This window comes from Mustela putorius, unplaced genomic scaffold, assembly GCF_011764305.1.
Source record: "Mustela putorius furo isolate JIRA1106 unplaced genomic scaffold, ASM1176430v1.1 tig00003962_pilon_pilon_pilon, whole genome shotgun sequence".
In the NCBI taxonomy this organism is placed as follows: Eukaryota; Metazoa; Chordata; class Mammalia; order Carnivora; family Mustelidae; genus Mustela; species Mustela putorius.
The window spans coordinates 13,187,472-13,209,440 of NW_025422106.1; the positions used below are offsets into that span (position 1 = coordinate 13,187,472).

A 21,969-nucleotide genomic window follows, 5' to 3' on the forward strand; every position below is an offset into this window, starting at 1 on the left:
CATTTACATAATGTAATAGTATTATATGGTGACAAAAAGTAGCTACATTTGGCATAAGCATAGTATAACATATAGACTTGTTAAATCACTATGTTGTAAACCTGAAACTAATGTAAAGCTGTGTATCAACTATATTTCAATAAAAATAAATTTAAAATTTTTCATTTGCAATAGCATCAAGAAGAATAAGTTACTTAGGAGTAATTTTAACAAAAGAAATGCAATATTTATACACTAAAAGCTATAAAACATTGTTGAAAGAAAATTTTAAATAAATGGAAGAATTCCAGGGACTGGAAGATTTATTAAGATAATGTTTCCGCAAACTGATCTGCAGAGATTTAGTGCAATCCCAAAATACCAGCCCGATTTCTTGCAGGAATTGAGAAACTGATCCTATAATTCACATGGAAATTGAAAGAAACTAAGAATAGGTACCTGGGTGGCTCAGCAGGTTAAAGCCTCTGCCTTTGGCTCGGGTCATGATCCCAGGAGAGGATCCCAGGATCCCATGATCCCAGAGAGCCCCGCATCGGGCTCTCTGCTCAGCAGTGAGCCTGCTTCCCCCTCTCTCTCTGTCAAATAAATAAAATCTTTTTTTAAAAATTTTATTTATTTATTTGTTAGAGAGAGAGAGAGAGGAGTGAGAGCGAGCACAGGCAGACAGAGTGGCAGGCAGAGGCAGAGGGAGAAGCAGGCTCCCTGCTGAGCAAGGAGCCCAATGTGGGACTTGATCCAAGGAGGCTGGGATTATGACCTAAGCCTAAGGCAGTCACTTAACCAACTGAGCTACCCAGGTGTCCCAATAAATAAAATCTTTTAATAAATAGATAGATAGATAAAAATTTTTAAAAAGAAAGAAACTAAGAATGGTCATAAGAATCTTGAAAAAGAACAAAATTGGAGAACTGGCAGTTCTCAACTTCAAACTTATTGCAATGCTACAATAATCGAGACTGTGTTGTACTGGTATTATATAGACATACAGAAAACAGGAGTAGAATCGAAGGTCCAGAAACAAACCCCCATATCTCAGTGAGTTGGTTTTTTACAAAAGTGTCAAGACAGAAGGAGGAGAAGCTGGCAGAGGAGTAGGAGAACTCTAGGTTTGTCTTGTCTCATAAACACAACTAGATAACTACCAAGTCATCTTAAATACCCCATAAATCAACCTGAACACTGACAAAACAAACTCCACAACTAAAGGGAGAGAAGAGGCCACACTGAAAAAGGTATATTGTGATCCTTGCTGTTCCCTGTGTAAGGTAAGCTCTTGCTCCAGGGCCTTTGCACTTGAATTTCTCTCAGCTAGAACACTTCCCCTTCCACATATATACACAGTTCATTCCCTTCCTGTGATTCAATTGATGTTTTCTCACTGCTCAATATCACTGTGTTTAAAATTTAGCACTCCCTACCAACATTCCCTGTTCTCTTTCCCTTTTTATTTTTTTCCTTAATACTTAGTAGGGTCTCATATACTATACAATTTTCTTACTTCCTGCCATGGACTGAATTGTGCCCCCCTCAACTTCATATGTCAAAACCCTAATCTACAATATAATGCTATTTGGAGATGAGCCCTTTGGAAGATAATTAGGTTTAGATGAGGTCATACAGGTGGGGCCCTCATGATGGGATTGGTGCCCTTATAAGAAGAGATACCAGATAACTTGGTCATCTCTTTCTTCCTCTCCTTCTTCTGACCCCCACCCATGTGAGGACACAGTGAGATGGCTGGCATCTGCAAGCCAGGAGGAGAGCCTTACTGGGGAACTAAATCAGTTCACACCTCTTTCTTGTACTTTCCAGCCTCAAAAAATGTGAGGACAAAATTCCTATTGTTTAAGCAACCTCCCACCCCCAAAAATGTGCCAAGACAATTTAATAGGGAAAAAAATCTTTTTAATGGTGTTGGGATAACTGGATATCCACATGCAAAAGAATGAAGGTAATCAATCCCCTTCTTCACACCATATACAAAAGTTAATTCAAAATGGGTCAAAGACTAACAAGGCGTATATCTTCTTGTCTTGGACTAGGCAGTGGTTTCTTAAATCTGACATCAATAGCACAACTAAAAAAATTAGATAAATTGGGCTTTGTCAAAGTTAAAACTTTTGTTCTTCGAAGAACACTACTAAAAAATGGAAAAGAATTCATGCACGGGAGGAAATATTTGCAAAAAGTGTGTCTGATAAGGGTTTAGTATCCAGAATATATAAAGAACTCTTATAAGTCAACCATAAGAAGACAAACAATGCAGTTTAAAAGTGGACCAATAATTTGAATAAGCATTGCTCCAAGAGAGATACACAAGTGGCCAGAGTGTGCACATGAAAAGATGCCCAGTATCACCATTTATTAGAGAAATGCAAATTAAAGCCACAGTAAAATGATACTTCAGACTTCTTAGAGTACATATAATGAAAAAGATGGATAATAACAAGGGTTGGTTGGGGGTATGGAGAAATAGGAAATCTCACACAAAGCTTATAGAAATGTTTAATTGTGCAAGTGCTCCAGGAAAAAAGTGCATGGCAGCTCCTCAAAAAGTTAAACATTGAATTCTTTACAACCCATCAATTCCACTTCTAATTGGTTGGATTCATATGAGAATTTGTACCCAAATGTTCATAGTGACATTATTCATAATACTCAAAAGGTGGAAACAGCCCAAATGCCCATTAACTTATGAATGGATAAATATGATGAATATTATTCAGCTGTAAAAAGGAATGAAGTACTGATACACAGTAGAAGTAGCCTTGAAAGCATCGTGCTAAATGAAAGAAGCCAGACACAATATGCCATATGTTGCATAATTCCAGTTATATGAAATTTCCAAAATAGGAAAATTAAAGAGACAGCAAATGTATTCATGATTGCCAGAGAATAAGGGGAATAGTTGGATAATTGGGAGTGACTAGTGGACACTGGGATTCTTTTGGTAACATAAAAATATGGATAGTGTACAATTTGGTGATTTTTAGTACATTTACAAAGTTGTGCAACCTACACAACTTTGTAAATGTACTAAAAATCACCAAATTGTACACTTTTTTTAAATTTATTTTTTATTTATTTTCAGCATAACAGTATTCGTTATTTCTGTACCACACCCAGTGCTCCATGCAATCCGTGCCCTCTCTAATACCCACCACCTGGTTCCCCCAACCTCCCACCTCCCCACCAGTTAAAACCCCTCAGATTGTTTTTCAGAGTCCATAGTCTCTCATGGTTCACCTCCCCTTCCAATTTCTCCCAACTCCCTTCTCCTAACTCCCCATGTCCACCACGCTATTTGTTATGCTCCACAAATAAGTGAAACCATATGATAATTGACTCTCTCTGCTTGACTTATTTCACTCAGCATAATCTCCTCCAGTCCTGTCCATGTTGCTACAAAAGTTGGGTATTCATCCTTTCTGATGGAGGCACAATACCCCATATGTACACTTTTTTTTTAGTAATTTTTTAAGATTTATTTATTATTTTAGAGAAAGAGCATGGGGAGGAGGGGCAGAAGGAGAGGGAGGTCTCAAGAGAGAAGATCCCAGGCAGATTTCCCACTGAGTACAGAGCCTGTTGCAGGGCTCAATCTCACGACCCTGAGATTATGACCTGAGCTGAAATCAAGAGTCGGACACTTAATCAACTGAGCTACCCAGGCACCCCTTGAATAATTTTTAAAATTAAAAAATATTTTAGCAAACCAAATCCAATAATCCACAAAAAGAATAATGCACCATAACAACATAGGTGATCTTAGGAGTGAAGGAGGGAGAAAGACTCTCAAGCAGACTTCACACTGAGGGTAGGGCCTGGTGTGGTGTTCGATCTCACAACCCTGAGATCACGAGCTAAGATGAAACCAAGAGCCAGACGCTTAAATCAACTGTTACACCCAGCCACTCTGTTGGCTTTTATTTTCAAAGTCATTTTTATTTGATTATTCTCCCCCCCCTTTTTTTTTAATAGGTGTATTCGACACAAAAATGATTGGGGAGCTCTTATTCTAGTGGATGATCGCTTCAGGAGTAATCCCAGTCGATATATATCTGGTAAGAGTTGCAGCTGGGCTTAGAGTAAGAATTAATAACAATCTTTGGTATTTAATAACTGCGAGTTTTAAAGAAAAATTTTGGACAGGATTTGAATTATTAGATCAAGTATGGAAAAATTCATATTGATGGGAAATCTAGCATTTAATACTTATCTATTTAAAAAAATCTTTATAGAGGAGTTGGTTAACATATACTAACATATCAGTTAGTATCCTTTAATTTCATAGAATGTGGGATTTAATTAAGTAACAGAATAATAATTTATTTAGCATTATCAGGGAAAAGGCTATTTGCAGGAATTTTCCAAAAAATAAATTTTTACATTTAAGCACGTAAGCACATTTCCTTTGGCTGCTTAGGATTCTTTATCCTTTCATTCTAGATTATACTGAAGTTTGTTGATTGTTTAGAAATGCTTCAGCTGTTCTACAGTTCATGTTAGTTAGAGCGAGTATTTTCTAAAAGGAAAAAAAGTACCACTGTAGGCCTCAAGATGAAGTAGATGGTCATTTTTTCCCCACTCAGATGAACACATATTATATGCCTATAGTTTTTATCCAGCAGTCACACCATCTCTTTAGAGTCAATACCAGGAATCGATCTGTTATTAAAGAACTGTTGGAAATACTTGCATCTTTATTATCTTTAGAGCTAAGAAGTTCATACCATGCTATGATAAAGAGATACAAAATTTTAAGTTTCTTTCAGATTAGCTACCTGTGGGTATGGACTCTTTCTATTTCAGAGCCTAATATTTGGCTTGGTATTAAAATATATCCACCTGGATTAAAGCACTCTTTTCTCCCCTTTCCATGTAAAGCAAGCCATTGAGCTTAGGTCCAGACATGTAACTAAAAGCAAAATGTTAAGTGCTATGTTTAGTCAGCAGGTGGAGCTCAGATTCTTTGAGTTTTCAAAAGCAACCTGACATTTTACACAAAAAAGCTTTCTTTGATTACAGAAAGTTCCAAACATGAAAGAAATGACTATAATACTAAAATTCTTCAATTTTAGAAAGTTTCATGTTTAATCAGTATAATTATTTTCCCCAAGCAAACAAAAATAACTTTAAGGGAAATGCTTATTCAAAATGTTCTTCTAGGCACACCTGGCTGTTCAGTAGACAGAACATACGATTCTTGATCTTGGGGTTGTAACTTCAAGCCCCATGTTGGGTGTAGAGATCACTTAAAAATAAAATCTTCACAAAATTAAGATGTTCTTCTTGTCAACTGTACTTCAACTAAAAAAATGCAAAATTTGAAAACAAGTTTTTTTTTATTTTAAAATCTTGAAGTTAAATTTTTCCCTGATGGTTCAGATTTGCTGAGAGATTTTTTTTTTTTTTAGGATTTTATTTTTAAGTAGTCTCCACACCCAACGTGGAGCTAGAACTTACAACCCCAAGATCAAGTCATATGCCCCTACTGAGCCAGTCAGGCGCCCCTGAGAGATTTTTTAAATTAAGAATTTTTCATTATTTCTATATGATTTTTATTCATTTTTTCTGAGATTCATAAAAATGTGAACTCTTCTTATCTAGACAATAATAGCACAATGACATACAAATTCCTTTTGAAGGCAGTCTTTGTTTAAATTCAATTTGTATTAACTAAAGAACTCAATTCAACTTACATTAAATATATAAAAGCTCCATTAAAATAAAAGCAAAGGAATGTATTTGAAATGAATGTATCGTGACTTAAAGCCCTATCTTATTTTTCTTTTAACTTAAAATACAGTAGTGACTTTTTAAACTACTTCAGAAGATGATGATCATTTTAGTAACACCAGAAGAGAATATTTATTTTCATCTAAAAGTCCAGATACCTGATTTTGAATTTCATTCTGAAATGAAACAAAACACCTTATACTTTCAACATGGTTCAGGGTTGTACAGTTTTCACATGTTACAGGTCAGATCACATCCGTTACAACTTGATTATTTATATAATAAAAAATAATTATATAATAAATTTTCAAACAGGACACAGTTTGTCCCTAATAACATTGTTATTCCTTTCATTCCTAGGATAGTTTAAGACATATTTGGAATTGAGGGAAAAGGGCAACAAAAAAAACCTATGGGACTGGCATCTTGAATTTATTTTCATGGAAGAAATCAATGTTGGAATGAAAGACTATGTTATTTACAACTTCTAATTTTCCTAAAATTAAAATGTAAGCAATATTTGTGGGGAATTATGATGAAATTAAAATTTGCCTTATTTCCCCAGTTATTCTAAACTGATGATAATATATTTCTCTCTTTCCAGTCTACTCCCACTGCCTCTTCCCTCCCTCCAGTTGATAATCAGTGTATATAAAGAAAAATGTTACTCATACATGAGCATAGTGTACATGTGAAGTTGTTTAGGCAGGAAAAATATTGAGAATCATTCTATATACCCTAGATTCATGTGGATTACTTCATTAGAAAAATTATCTAAGTGTATTCTTAATATGTAATATCTTCCTTGGGTTTACTTTTTTCCTTAGGACTTTCTAAATGGGTACGGCAGCAGATTCAGCACCATTCAACTTTTGAGAGTGCACTGGAGTCCTTGGCTGAATTTTCCAAAAAACACCAAAAGGTCATTGATGTATCCAGAGAGGACAGAAAGTTTATACAGGACAATGAGTCTACACTTGAAGTGACCTGTTTGAAGGACAGTAGTTTAACTTACTTATCAGAAGTGACAAGTCCTCTAGCACCAGAAAATCCTAGGAAAGATGAAGCAAAAGCACGTGTCCATGAACACCAGCGTCATAAAATAACTAAAAGTCCATCTCTACCAAGAGGCATCATCTCTAGAAAGGAAGGAGGTTTGAAAAGTTTTGCCTATTTACATTTGATAGAGAAGTCTTTTGTTATACCTAGTGAAAAGATAGAAATGATATTTAATTTGCTATAGATTAATTTCCTTAAACATATTGGTCTGAAATAGGTATTATCATAAAATAATGAAATAGTGTGGTATATTGGGATGGGAACACACTTTTAACAAGAGACCTAAGCATAGGGGTGCCTGGGTGGCTCAGTGGGTTAAAGCTCTGCTTTCAGCTCAGCTCATGATCTCAGGGTCCTGGGATCGAGCCCCACATTAGGCTCTCTGCTCAGCAGGGAGCCTGCTTTCCCCTCTCTCTCTGCCTGCTTCTCTGCCTATTTGTGATCTCTGTCAAATAAATAAATAAAATCTTTAAAAAAAAAAAAAAAGAGAGAGAGAGAGACCTAAGCATGTTTTCCATTTACCAGGTTTGCCACTACCTAGCTTTGTGACAGTGAGCAAGTCACTTAACTTTCTTGAATCTTAATAGAAAAAAGGAATCTCTGTATACCTGTCCCTCAAGCTGGACTGTAACGATCTAATACGATGATAAATATCATAGCATGGTAAAATACTGTATAAATGGTACATGTTTTCCTAAAGGCTATATCAAAAGTTGGTCTAATCTATAGATACTTCTCTTACGTGAATTTCTTAGTTTAGGGGAGTGAGAGTCATATATTCTAAATTATAATTTTTTTTTTTTTTTAATATGTAAGAGGGGTGCCTGGGTAGCTCAGTTGGTTGAACATCCAACTCTTGATTTTGGCTCAGGTCATGATCTCAGGATCATGAGATCCAGCCCCACTTAGGGCTCTATGCTCAGCAAGGAGTCTCCTTGAGATTCTCTCTCCCTCCCTCTGCCCTTCCCCCCTCTTGTGTGTGCACTCTCTCTCAAGTAAGTAAATAAATAAATCTTCAAATATATATATATATATATATAAGAATTTAATAGTCTATGTCAGAGATTAGCAAACTGTGGCTTATGTACCAAATTTGGCCATCTGTTTTTTGTGAATCAAGTTTAATGGCACATAGTCACATCCATTCAGTTATATATAGTACACAAGAGCAGAGTTTAGTCATAGTATGTTTTTGCACTCAAACAGCATAATTGAGTACATACATACATACCTCAGAGATATTGTGAGTTTGGTTCTAGACCACCACAATAAAGCAAATATCACAATAAAGCAATTCAAATGAATTTTTTGGTTTCATAGTACATATAAAAGTTGTGTTTACATTATATTGTAGTCTCTTAAGTGTGTAATAACATCATGTCTTAAAAAATAATGTAAAATATAAAATACCCCAATTTAAAAATATTTTGTTGCAAAAAAAATACACTAACCACCTGAGGTTTCAACATATCATAATCTTTTTGCTGGTGGAAGGTCATGCCTCATAGTTAATGGCTGCTAACTGATCAGGGTGGTGTTTGCTGAAGGCTAGGGTAGATGTCAAAATCTCTTAAGACCCCAGTGAAGTTTGCCACATCAATTGACTCTTCCTTTAAAGAATGATCTCTCTATAGCTTGAAACTATTTTATTCAAAAGTAGAACTTCTTTCCAAATGGAGCCAGTCCTCTCGAATGCTGCTGCTACTTTATGAACTGTTTATGTAATATTCTAAATTCTTTGTTGTCATTTCAACAATTTTCAGAGCATCTTCACTGGGAGTAGATTTTATCTCAAGAAACCACTTTCTTTGCTCATATATAAGAAGCAGTTCCTCTTCCATTGAAGTTGTTTTATGAGATGGCAGAAATTCAATCACATTTTCAAGCTTCCCTACTAATTCTCTTGCTGTTTCTACTGCATCTCTACTGAAGTCTTGAATCACTCAAAGTCACTCTCCGGGTGGCTTCCAAACTCCTCTTAATGTTAATATTTTGACCTCTTCCCATGAATCATGAGTGTTCTTACTGGCATTGGGAATGGTGAATCCTCTCCAGAAGGTTTTCAAAAAATTTTTTTGCCTAGATTCATCAAAGGAATCCTATCTGTGGCATTTGTTGCCTTACAAAAATGTATTCTCTCTCTTTCTTTTTAAAGATTTATTTATTTATTTTAAAGAGAGAACATGAGCAGGAGGAGCAGAGGGAGAAAGGGAGACTCCCAAGCAGATTCTGTGTTGAGCACAGAGCCCAGTGTAGCGCTTGATCTCTTGACCCTGAGATTATGAGCTGAGCTGAAACCAAGAGTCAGACACTTAAACTGACTGTGCCACCCAGGTGCCCCCCCAAAATATATTTCTTAAATAATAAAACTTGAAAGTCAAAATTACTCTTTGGTCTGTTTTAGTTTCAACATGTCTTCCTCGCTAACCATATCATTTCTAACTTTTGATTTTAAGTGAGATACAAAAATAAATAAAGTGAGAGAAGTGTGACTCTTCCTTTCACTTTGACACTTAGAGGCCATTGTAGGATTATTAATTGGCCTGATTGTAATATTGTTGTGTCTCAGGAAATAGGGAGGCCTGAGGAAAGGGCAGGAGTTGGGGGAACAGCTGGTCAGTGGACCAGTCAGCATATACACATTTGTCTGTTAAGTTCACTACTTTAAATGGATGTGATTTATAATGCCCCCAAATAATTACAATAGTAACATCAAAGATCACTGATCACAGATGACCATAACAAATAAAATAATAATGAAAACTCTGAAATACTGCAAGAATTACCAAAATGTGATACAGAGATATGAAGTAAGCAAATGCTTTTAGAAAAATGTTGCTTGTAGGCTTGCTTGATTCAGGGTTGCCACAAACTCAATCTGTAAAAGTTGCAGTATTTGCAATCTGCAGTAAAGCAAAGTGCAATAAAAGGAGGTATACCAGTAGTGGCAACAGGTAACAATATGAGCCACAAAGCCTAAAATTTTACTGTCAGCCCAGTTGTAGACAAAGTTTGCCATACTGTCATCTATATCATTGGGTATCATTTTAATTATTTTAACTAATAAGTGATAGTTTAATATATCAAGTATTAAATAATTACTTTGTAGTATCTGGTAGTTTAAAAAAAAATGCCATAGTGAATTCAAGGCCAGAAGACTGATAATCAGGAAACATAAGTTTTAGTTTGGGCCTGAGTACTAACCAGTTTTATAACTTTAAACAAATAATTTAGTGTTTGTGGTTGCCAGTGGCCTTTAGGGAATTAATCTAGGTTAGTTTTTCCCAGTCCTTGGTTAGTGGATTTTCAAGGCAGATTTTTATAGCGTGTTTCCTTCGTTACTCAGCCTTCTTCCTATTCCTTTTACGCCTCCTTTCTTCATTCACTTCTGAGGTCCCTGGTGTGGAATTTGATAGTTTACCAGACAGCATTATAACTTGGGCTCAGAATCACTGGAGGCTTAGGATTCCTTTCAGAGTTCACATTTTGTGCTTTCTGTTCTAAGATGGAAGTCTTGCTACTATTGGTTGTGGGCTTTAAGTTTTGATCCAATACAGTTATGTCAGTATTTTTAATAAAAATTATGTTAATGTAATAATTATATTTGTTAGGAGCAGAAAATTAACACTCTTAAATTTTTGTAGATGATCCTGTATTATTTGAAGAGACTCCCCAGGCAGTGAAAGCAGAAAATACTGTGATTTCCAGATCTACAAGCCCAACCTTCAACAAACAGACAAAGAGAGCTAGCTGGTTTAGCTTTAATTCTTTGGGATATTACCTTACTGATGAAATTATAGCTGCAGCTCCTAAGTTCAGGTTACCAGAAGACTCTGCCTCTAGTGTTTCTGCTTTTGAAACCGAAAAGGGATGTGAAACAGTTTTTCCACTCACTGATAAATGTGAGTCCTCAGCTCTGATGGTAAATGCATCATTTGGACCATGCCCTCAGTCAGAAATCACTATTTCATCAATAAAGATTGATTCTAATCTTCTTAAAAGAAATGATTCCAAACAGCTGTTCTGCCGTGAAGAAGCCCTGGATCTGGACCCTGAATTGTCTCCAGTTGGTGAAGAAGCTAAACTTTCCACCTCACATAGAGCTTCTGAAACAGAAGCAGAGGATGAATCTATCTATTTTTCACCTGAGCTTTATGATCCTATGGATACAAATGAAGAAAAGAATGAACTAGTTGAAAGTGATAGAGACAATAGATTGGCTAATCATTCAAATTGCATTTTAGTTGAGGATCTTTTTGAAATTAAAACTATGAAAGGAGTGGATTCAGTCCAAGAAATGAAAGCTGAGGATTGCACAGACACAAAGTTGAATTGACTCATGCATATCACAGAAAGTAAAATCCGTAACATTGGTAATAATGTAAAAACAACTCATAAACAAATTGGAACGGAGAAAACTTGTGAAACAGATATAAAGAAATTTAAACAGTCTCCTTCCAAAAATAAAGGTGTGTTCCATGGTGTTAGGTAGTAATACTTAACTGTAACGCTATAAAAATATGTTGTCATGCTTATATTAAATGCTAACATAAATGACAATTTCTACTTTGGATAAATGGTATAGGGTTTTTTTTTTTATTTTAAAAATATCTTTCACTTTCTTTGGTATTAGAGGTTTTTTAGAAGTCTTTCTTTATGTTCAGAATGTAAATTTTATTGTTTCTGAGTTTTGATAAAGTGATTCATACAAAATATTTTCCTTTAACAAGTTTTCTTTACCTATATACAATTTAAGGTTAATCTGAAAGATACGTAGTTTCCTTTAAATTTCACATAAATATTTGTATTTTGTAGTTCTTTTCATTTATTTTCATACTGATACATAAAAATGAATAGCAGTCTAACCAGTCACACTTTAGGCATGTTTCACTATATATTTACCTCAAATAAATATATAATTTTTAGAAATCAAAGTTTTCTTCAAGAGTTTATTCTTGTATTAAACTGCCTACTTGTAAGTAATTAAGAATTAAGAAGAAAACTGATTTTTTTACATTGTTTTACATTTTTCTGTTTTTGATGAACCAAAGTCAAGCACATGTTAAGCAAATTATGTAAAGTTACAAAATGCCAAATGAATGACTCCAAATTTTCAATTATAATTAGTTTCATCATCATTGTGGAAAAAAGTGACATGTCCTTGCATGAAAGCTATAATTATAAAACTATCAGGATAGAAAACTTCATATATAAATTTTATAAGTAGGGGCGCCTGATTGGCTCAGTGGGTGAAGCCTCTGGTCATGATCTCAAGGTCCTGAGATCAAGCCCCGCATGGGGCTCTCTGCTCGGCAGGGAGCCTGCTTTCCCCTCTCTCTCTGCCTGTCTCTCTGACTACTTGTGATCTCTCTCTCTCTCTGTTAAATAAATAAATAAAATATTTTTGTAAATAAATAAATAAATAAATTTTATAAGTTAAACCCGAACATGTAACTGCAGCCAAAAAACGTTCTTATTGCTCACTAATTTTTTGTTAATTTTGACTCTTTTTATGTATTTTTGAATGAAGCTATATTTCTGATCAAGTAATTATAGAAGATGCACTTCACTATCATCTTTCCAAAAATATATTTACTCGTCTTTTTCTAAGAAACATTATTATTCATTGGATATTTATTTAGCTTTTGTGGGTGATTTGAATTGAAATTTTATGAGTTGTCAAGTTGTGGATATGGTTTATTATTTTCGATTTGAAATTTCCAGAAATCAAGTATTTTATATATTCATTTTGATAAATGAATTATTATATATAATATTTACTTTTATTTTGAAGGTGTTTAGATTGAACACAACATTGGATAGTACAACTGTAAGAATAGTTCAAAGAAATTTAAATTGATAATTTACCAGTTCAAGAATTCATCTATAGATTAGGATATATTAGATCTCTAGTATTACATATTTTCTTTGAGTAATAAGTTACAAACACTAGAATGGAAGATAATTTCTAAATTGTTTTGAAAGGGTGAAACCATTTATCCTTTCTGGTTTAGTTCCTAATCCACAGATAAGGGTAGTGGGGTAGTAGAAAGAATACCAGGTGGAAAACAAGAGACTTGTGCTTTATTCCTATGCTAAGTTACATTGGCAATCATCCTGCCTTTGAGAAATTAGTTTCATTTGTGAAATGTGGCATTTAGTACTATAAAAATCACTTAAATCCCTTTCAGCTTTAAAAACCCATAGTTTAAAGAAATACATATTGATATTATATTTTGAGTCAATTTTCATTTGCTTTTGTTCCAGAATGCTTTAAATAAGGTAAACCATTTGATAGAAAAGGTGAAATTGACACTCACCTCCCTTTAAGGAATAACTGTTATGAATATGCTGCTTAGTAATTTGAGAAGCAAGATATTTATTTTTAACAGTGCTGCAATGAAAACATTTTTTGACCCTTAAAATTGCCTTTAGAATTGGTAAATGACATGAGAAAAATTAAGCACAATATATTTTAGTCATAACCTTGGTGTATTATCCAAATAAACCTCAAATCTATTCTCTACAAAATCTCATTTTCTCAGGCTAAAAATTTCCATTAACTGAGAATGTACATAGAGATGTGACACTAGTATTTAGTGATTCCAAAAGGTATTTCAAAAATTTAGTGCAATGATCTCACTATTGAAACAGGTATAGAGTTTCCAAAATAGCAACATGACCAGGATAGTATTGCAAGAATTAAAGTACCAGCCTTTATGGGACACCTGTGTGGCTCAGTCAGTTAAGTGTCCAACTTTGATTTCCCTCCAGGTCATGATTTTCAGGGTTGTGGGATCAAGCCCCAAGTCGGGCTCAGCTTGGAGTCTGCTTGTCTCTCTCAGTTCCTCCATTTGTGTATACTCTCATAAATAAATAATAAATAATAAACTTAATTAAGTACCAGCCTTGGGGCACATGAATGGTTCAGTTGGTTAAGTGTCTGACTCTCGATTTCAGCTCAGGTCGTGAGATTTAGCCCCACATCGGGCCCTGCATTCAGCAAGGAGTCTGCTTGGGATTCTCTCCCTGTCCCTCTGCCCCTGCCCCCCTCCTTCAGTCTCTCTTAAATAAATAAATAAATCTTTGAATAATGAAGCACCAGTCTTTATAATAGAGTAGAAGGTAGAACATTTTTATTAGTAGTAATGTACTTTTAAAAGAGATGTTTTGGAGCCCAAGTTAAAACAGGTGAAAACATTTAAAGACTTTTTTATTTATTTGAGAGAGCGAGAGCACATGGGTTGGGGTCAGGGCAAAGTGAGAAGGGGAGAGATCCTCAAGCAGACTCTTCACTGAGGGTGGAGCCCAATTTGGGACTCCTTCCCATGACCCAGGGTGAAATCAAGAGTCCACCACCCAATCCACTAAGCCACACAGGCACCCCTAAAACATGAAATTAAAAGAGTATTTTGTACATGGTAGACCCTCAAATATTGGGTAGCAGGTCAATTATATATCTGAAGTACACATACCCTGCTTTATGTGAAGATTTCCCTGATGGTGATAGATGCTAGATAGAATGAGAGAGGGGGAGATAAACTGACAGTAAAGAATTGTTATATAATAGGAAAGAAAAATTACTTGACTAGTTTATTTCTTAAGGCTTTGGAGATATGTAAGTTTAGAAATTGTTTATCAGGTAATTTGCCTTACCCATTCAACGGATATGAAATAATTATAGCAAATTTATTTAAGGCCTGAAAGTATATAAAGCATACCAGCCAGGAACCAGGAAAACTTCCAGTTGGAGAAAGAGCTTTACTGATGGAATAAAGGTACAACATAAAGAGTAGATGTTTCATTTAAAACTTTTTATAATTGTATCAGAAATTAATGACAGTTACTATGCTGCTACTCTGCACTTAGTACATGATTTTTACTTTGCTACCGTAAGTTCACATGAGGCTTTGTTTTTATTCTTACTTATGATCTTTGTATCTTTAAAGACTTTTCCATAATTTTTCTGCAGTGGCTTTGTCATATTTTTCTGCAGTAAAATACATTGCAAATATTTAATTCTTTAGGATTGCTTGTAAGACTGGAATCAAAGTGCCTCTTGTAAAATCACTTGAAGGACTGGTTATTGTAGTTATTTAATCTCTAATTGATGGCATTTTTTTTGTGTGTTTGATTACAAACACACAATTGTTCAACAAACAATTGTTCTTGTTGGTACCTCAGATTTGTCAATGAGCTGCATAAGATTTTACTTTAATTTTTATGAATTCTTGATAGTTTCTTACCATGTAGAAAAATGCAGTCAATCCTTTGTAAATAGAAAGGCAGTATTAATACTGGACTTTTTCATAATAAAAAATAAATTTAAGACCTCATCAGACAATGAATGTCTTAACCTAAAACAGTAACATGAAGTATATGCATAGCTATTAAATGTACAATAAAGACCATCACTTCAGGAAATGGAAATTTAGACAGATGACCTAGGCTTATGATTCTCTAGGCTTAAGTGATTTTCATGTCTACCCCCCCAAAAAAGAATTTTGTTTCTTAAAGCTTTCATTTGATAGAACATTAGCTGCCCAGCTTCCTGTACTCTACAATGGAGCCTTGTTATAATGTCCATGGGATCTGAGCCAGTGGATCACCTTATTGGTGAAACCACCTTATAATGAAGTGCTTTCAGTAACTAAACTCTTGGACAAGGTCCAAAACAACCCATCTTATACCAAATTCCAGTCTGTAATAAACAAGCTTCAATGTATTGAAAGAAAAATAAAAGCTACATGAAACTTAGAATTCCCAGAAATCAACCTTTGAAAATCTAATGGTAAATACTGATTAAAAAGAGTATTTTTTAACAAGGCATAATCAGGTATTTATTTTAGTGCTTTTTTATAATAAATTTGTATTTTTTTTCTTCATCTTCCTTTTTGAAGCAATGTATATGATTTTGATGCTCTTACAGTTTTCCCCCAAATTCTGTCATTTTACATTAGTATTTATAAAACTCATTTGGCTCTTTGCTATTATAAAGTACTAAATTGTACAAGTGACATATCATTTATTTAAACTGCTAGATGCCATCATCTCTTATTTATGATTCATATATAGTTGAAAGACTTAAAGATGTAAAATATTGATTGTTATTTTGAATCAAGTATGGTCTTGGTATATTTTACCTTTTTTTCAAACTAGTGTTATGGTATTTATATTTAAATATTAACATTCTTTCAAAAATTGATCTCTTTCATCTTGTAAAAGGACCCATGTAACCTGCCTTGTCAGTCAGAACTTTACTATATTGCATGTGAAGCTGAATTATTACCTAAAGTAGGAGGTAGGAAATATAAAAAATTTTTTGTGCCATCCTTAATATAGGCCTACTTAAAATTATAATAAAGTAAATTGATATATTCATATTTCCATATTTTAGCCTTTAAAGTTGCTTGCAATATACATGAAGTTTGTTACCCTTAGACTTGGAAACATGTTCCAGTTCCACTTGTTGACTTTGGGCAAGTTACTTAAGTTCTCTGAACTTCCATGTTTTTAATCTTAAAATAGAGATAAATAATAATTTCATAAGAAATGGATCAAACAGGGGCGCCTGGGTGGCTCAGTGGGTTAAAGCCTCTGCCTTCGGCTCAGTCATGATCCCAGAGTCCTGGGATCCAGCCCCACATCAGGCTTTCTGCTCAGCAGGGAGCCTGCTTCCTCCTCTTTCTCTGCCTGCCTCTCTGCCTACTTGTGATCTCTGTAAAATAAATAAATAAAATCTTAAAAAAATCAAACATTATGAGTATCAAATGCAGTAGAATGCATAAAAGCTTTTAAAATTAAAAAAAAAAATTTTTTTTTTAGTGTTCCAAAATTCATTGTTTATGCACCACACCCAGTGCTCCATGCAATATGTGCCCTCCATAATACCCACCACCAGGCTCACCCAAACTCCCCCACCCCCTCCCTTCCAAATCCTCAGTTTGTGTCCCAGAGGCCACAGTCTCTCGTGGTTTGTCTCCCACTCCGATTTCCCCCATCTCACTTCTCTCCATCCCACAATGTCCTCCATGTTATTCCTTATGCTCCACAAGTAAGTGAAACCATGTGATAATTGACTCTCTCTGCTTGACTTATTTCACTCAGCATAATCTCTTCCAGTTTCTTCCATGTTGATACAAAAGTTGGCTATTCATCCTTTATGATGGAGACATAATACTGCATTGTATATATGAACCATATCTTCTTTATCCATTTGTCCGTTGAAGGACATCTTGGTTCTTTCCACAGTTTGGCGACTGTCCATTGCAACTATGACCATTGGGGTACAGGTGGCCCTTCTTTTCACTACATCTGTATCTTTGGTAAATACCCAGTAGTGCAATTGCAGGGTCATAGGATAACTCTATTTTTAATTTCTTAAGGAATTGATTTCCACTGATTTCCAAAGTGGCTGCACCAACTTGCATTCCCATCCAACAGTGTAAGAGGGTTCACCTTTCTCCACATCCTCTCCAACACTTGTTTCCTGTCTTGTTAATTTTGGCCATTCTAACTGGTATAATGTGGTATCTTGATGTGGTTTTGATTTGAATCTCCCTATTGCTTATCATGATGAACATTTTTTCATGTCTGCTAGCCATTTGTATGTATTCTTTGGAGAAGTGTCTGTTCATGTCTTCCGCCCATTTTTTGACATGATTATCTGTTTTGTATGTGTTGAGTTTGAGGAGTTCTTTGTGATCTTGAATATCAGCTCTTTGTCTGTGTCATATGTGAATATTTTCTCCATTTTGTGGGTTGCCTCTTTGTTTTGTTGACTGTTTTCTTTGCTGTGCAGAATCTTTTGATCTTGATGAAGTCCCAAAAGTTCATTTTTGCTTTTATTTCCTTTGCCTTTGGAGAGATGTCTTGAAAGAAGTTGCTGTGGCTGATATCGAAGAGGTTACTGCCTATGTTCTCCTCTCCTCTAGGATTTTGATAAATTCCTGCCTCACATTGAGGTCTTTTATCCATTTCAAGTTTATCTTTGTGTATGGTGTAAGAGAATGGTCAAGTTTTATTCTTCCACACATAGCTGTCCAATTTTCCCAGCACCATTTATTGAACAGAATGTCTTCTTTCCAATGTATATTTTTTCCTGCTTTGTAGAAGATTATTTGACCATGGAGTTGAGAGTCCATATCTGGGCTTTCTACTCTGTTCCACTGGTCTATGTCTTTGTTTTTGTGCCAGTACTATGCTGTCTTGGTGATCACAGCTTTGTAGTAAAGTTTGAAATCAGACAATGTGATGCCCCCAGTTTTCTTTTTCTTTTTCAGCATTTCCTTAGCAATTTAGGGTCTCTTTTGGTTCCATACAAATTTTAGGGTTGTTTGTTCCAGCTCTTTGAAAAATGCCAGTGGAATTTTGTTCGGAATGGCATTAAAAGTATAGATTGCTCTACACAGTATAGACATTTTAACAATGTTTATTCTTCTGATCCATGAGCTTGGAATCCTCTTCTTTCTTTTTGTGTCTTCTTCAATTTCTTTCATGAGTGTTTTGTAGTTTCTGGACCACAGATATCTTACCTCTTTGGTTAGGTTTATTCCCAGGTATCTTATGGTTCTTGGTGCTATAGGAAATGGAATCAATTCTCTAATTCCCCTTTCTATATTTTCATTGTTAGTGTATAAGAAAGCAACTGGTTTCTGTACATTGATTTTGTATCCTGCCACATTACTGAATTGCTATATGAGTTCTTGTAGTTTGGGGGTGGAGTCTTTTGGGTTTTGCATATAAAGTATCATGTCATCTGTGAAGAGAGAAAGTTTGACTTCTTCATTGCCAATTTGTATGCCTTTTATTTCTTTTTGTTGTCTGATTGCTGTTTCTAGGACTTCTAGTACTATGTTGAACAAGAGTGGCATGAGTGGGCATCCTTGCTGTGTTCCTCTCAAAGGGAAGGCTGTCAGCTTTTCCCCATTGAGGATGATATTTGCTGTGGGTTTTTCATAGATAGATTTTATGAAGTTGAGGAATGTTCCCTCTATCCCTTTACTTTGAATCATTTTAATAAGGAACGGATGCTGTATCTTGTCATATGAAAAGCTTTTTTTTTTTTTCCTTTTTTAATCAGGCAAGGAGAAAGATAACAGAATTTGGGGTCACAAGAATAAGTTCGAATTTTGGCCCTGTTATTTACTGAGTGGAATTTGTTGATCTTCAGCTTTATCTTCTGGGGGGAAAAGTGAGCAATATCTATGCAAGAAAATTGTGAGAATTATGCAGAATGTGAAAATGCTTTATAAATTCTGAAGCACTGTTCAAATGTTCGTTGTTAGGGAACCAAAATAATACAGTATAATGGTCATCTCAAATGATACCTTCAAAAGGACTAATAACCCTTAGAATTTGGACCATATACTCAAAACCACTTTGAGCTTCTTTCAAAGGAAACTCAGTGCAGTTATTCTTTTACTGGCAAGACATATATCATGATAGTTTACTTTCCATTTTTACATTTCATTTTTATGTCTTAAAATGTGTGTACATTGCAAACAGAAAAAGTTATCAGAGGAACACCAAAATCCATAAATCCCATTGAGAACATTCTATGAAAGATTCATAGGGAAGGGAATTTTCTTTTTGTATATGTTATTTACTGCTGTACTCCCAACATCAAATTCTTGATTAAATGTATGTACCATTTTGCTAATAATGTATTTATTTCTCTCAGGACTTTATCATATGATACTTGACTCTCATAAATGCCTATTTCATTTGACTAATTTCTAGAGTCTAGTGACCTTTCTCTTTCTAAATGTTTATTCTTATTCCTTTAACAGCAATAAATCTTTCACATCTTCTCTTTTTCTTCAATTGTGGGCCAGGGATTGTCTTTACTCTTTCTTTTTTTATTTTGAAGGGTGTACTTTTAACAACTTTATCTACAAGGGATGCTGGACTTTTGCACATTCTATTGCGCTGTCCATAAACAGTATTATTCTGACACAGTTGGATTCTAAAACATTAATTAAATTTCATATTAACTAATTGATTAGCCAAAATATCAGCTACTTTGTAAACATTTTATTACCACCCCATGATAAAAATTAATTATTCCCTATATGATATTTATTGCATGATGTTGCAAGTAATTATGTAGAAGTGTGTCTCTCTGGCACACTGTGACTGCCCAAGATTAAGGACGATTTCCCATATTACCTAGCACTTGTTCATTCACTCACTTATCTAGTATATTTTGAGAGCCTGCTTTGCATTAAGAGCTATTCTGTGCTGTAGGGATACCAAAGATGAGTAAGACAAGGATCATATCTTCAAGGAATTCATAGCCTAATTAGCATACAGGAAATACTTACTATAGAGTGTGGTAAGAGCTGTAATAGAGGCAAAGCACACAGCAGTTTTGAGTATATACATAGTGGTAAGTATAATAATGATTCTAGTTAGAGGATCTGTAAGTTAACAGCAGAATTTTTTTAACACAGGAAATACCATCTGACAGATTTTCTTTCATTTCTTAATGGAAAAGTGCTTACAATTTTGAAATACATTCTTGAGGAAATTCAGAATATGCTATTTTTCTTGATAATCCCATCTTCAGATCTCTTGGCCTCTCTACTCAGGATTATTGAGTGTTGACTTACTTAAAGGAAACAGCAAGAACATAGCAACTAAATCTTATGTAGTATTTTTATTGTATAGCATGTAGTCTGTCATAGAGCTTTCACAACCATTAGTTCATCTGGTTCTCAAAATAGTCTGCCAAAGTAAGCAACACATTTAAAAATGAGGAAAATGAAACTGACATCACAGTCAAGGTCATGATGCTCTTTCTACTGCTTTGTTGGAGTTTTGTACTCTCATATTTATTTTAGTATACTTTTATTTCCAAAAATCTCTTTATGAAAAGTATATTCTTAGAATTCTGAGCATAGACTTCATTATCTAACTTTTTTTCTAAGGGAGTGCTTTCCAGAATCATCTTAACATTTCTATAATATTAAACAAAAATACATAACATCCACTAAAAAGTATAAGCTCCTTGAGGGCAGAAATAGTCCTAGAGCATAGTATACTGCTTGACACATTGGAGGGGCTTAGTAAACATTTTTTCATAAGAAGAAAGAATCTTTTTAAAACGACCCAAAAACTTTAACATTGCCTTAGGTAACTTAGCCAACTCGTGATGCTAGAATCAAAACTTGTACACAGGTGTCATAAGTTCTAATTCTAGATTCTTAACACCTTACCAACTTACCTTATATTAAAGCCTCAGTTTCCTGACGACTGTTCTTGTGATTTCACTTCCATTTCATCCACTCACTTCCATTGACTATACCATAAAACTTTCTTACTCATGATACCTTGAACTCTGTCCTTCTCTCTACTTCTCTGATCTTCTGTGCTCCAGCTTTTACTCCATTCCTCCTTGTATACTTACTCCCTTGGTTTTCTCCCAGTTTATCAATCTCCTGCACTCTTAGCTTTCCTTTTTTTTTTTAAATCTTATAATTCTTTTTATTTCTGAAAGTCAATATTAATATCCCTGTTTCCTATCATTATTATTAACATACAATGTATCATTTGCTTTAGGTGTACAGGTTTGTGAATCATCAGTCTTACATAATTCACAGCACTCACCGTGGCACATAAACTCCCCAAAGTCCATTACCCAGGCACCCAATCCCTCCCCTCCACCCCCCAGCAACCCTCAGTTTGTTTCCTGAGATTAAGAGTCTCTTATGCTTTGTCTCCCTCCCTGGTCCCAACTTGTTTCATTTTTTTCCCTCCCTGCCCCCACAATCCCCTGCCCTGCCTCTCAAATTCCTCATATCAGGGAGATCATATGATAATTGTCTTTCTCTGATTGACTTATTTCGCTCAGCATAATATCCTCTAGTTCCATTCACATCATTGCAAATGGTCAAGATTTCACTTTTTTTGATGGCTGCATAGTATTCAATTTGTGTGTGTGTGTGTGTGTGTGTGTGTGTGTGTGTGTGTGTATACACAAATATATCACATCTTCTTTATCCATTCATCTGTAGATGGACATCTAGGCTCTTTCTACAGATTGGCTATTGACACTGCTGCTATAAACATAAAGGTGCACGTGTCCCTTTGGATCACTACATTTGTATCTTTAGGGTAAATACCCAGTAGTGCAATTGCTGGGTCATATGGTAGCTCTATTTTCAAATT

The 21,969-nt window shown here is 34.8% G+C and overlaps 1 protein-coding gene across 1 annotated transcript in view; it reads left to right on the plus strand.

The window, feature by feature from the left end:
• BRIP1 (BRCA1 interacting helicase 1) overlaps nt 1-11,513 on the plus strand; it is a 180,137-nt gene extending 168,624 nt beyond the window's left edge. The window contains exons 18-20 of the mRNA XM_045070134.1: nt 3,982-4,064; nt 6,567-6,893; nt 10,443-11,513. Coding sequence (XP_044926069.1) covers nt 3,982-4,064; nt 6,567-6,893; nt 10,443-11,134 — 1,102 coding nt within the window. The 3' untranslated portion in view covers nt 11,135-11,513. The remainder of the gene's footprint in view (nt 1-3,981; nt 4,065-6,566; nt 6,894-10,442) is intronic.
• The last annotated feature ends 10,456 nt before the right edge of the window (nt 11,514-21,969 follow it).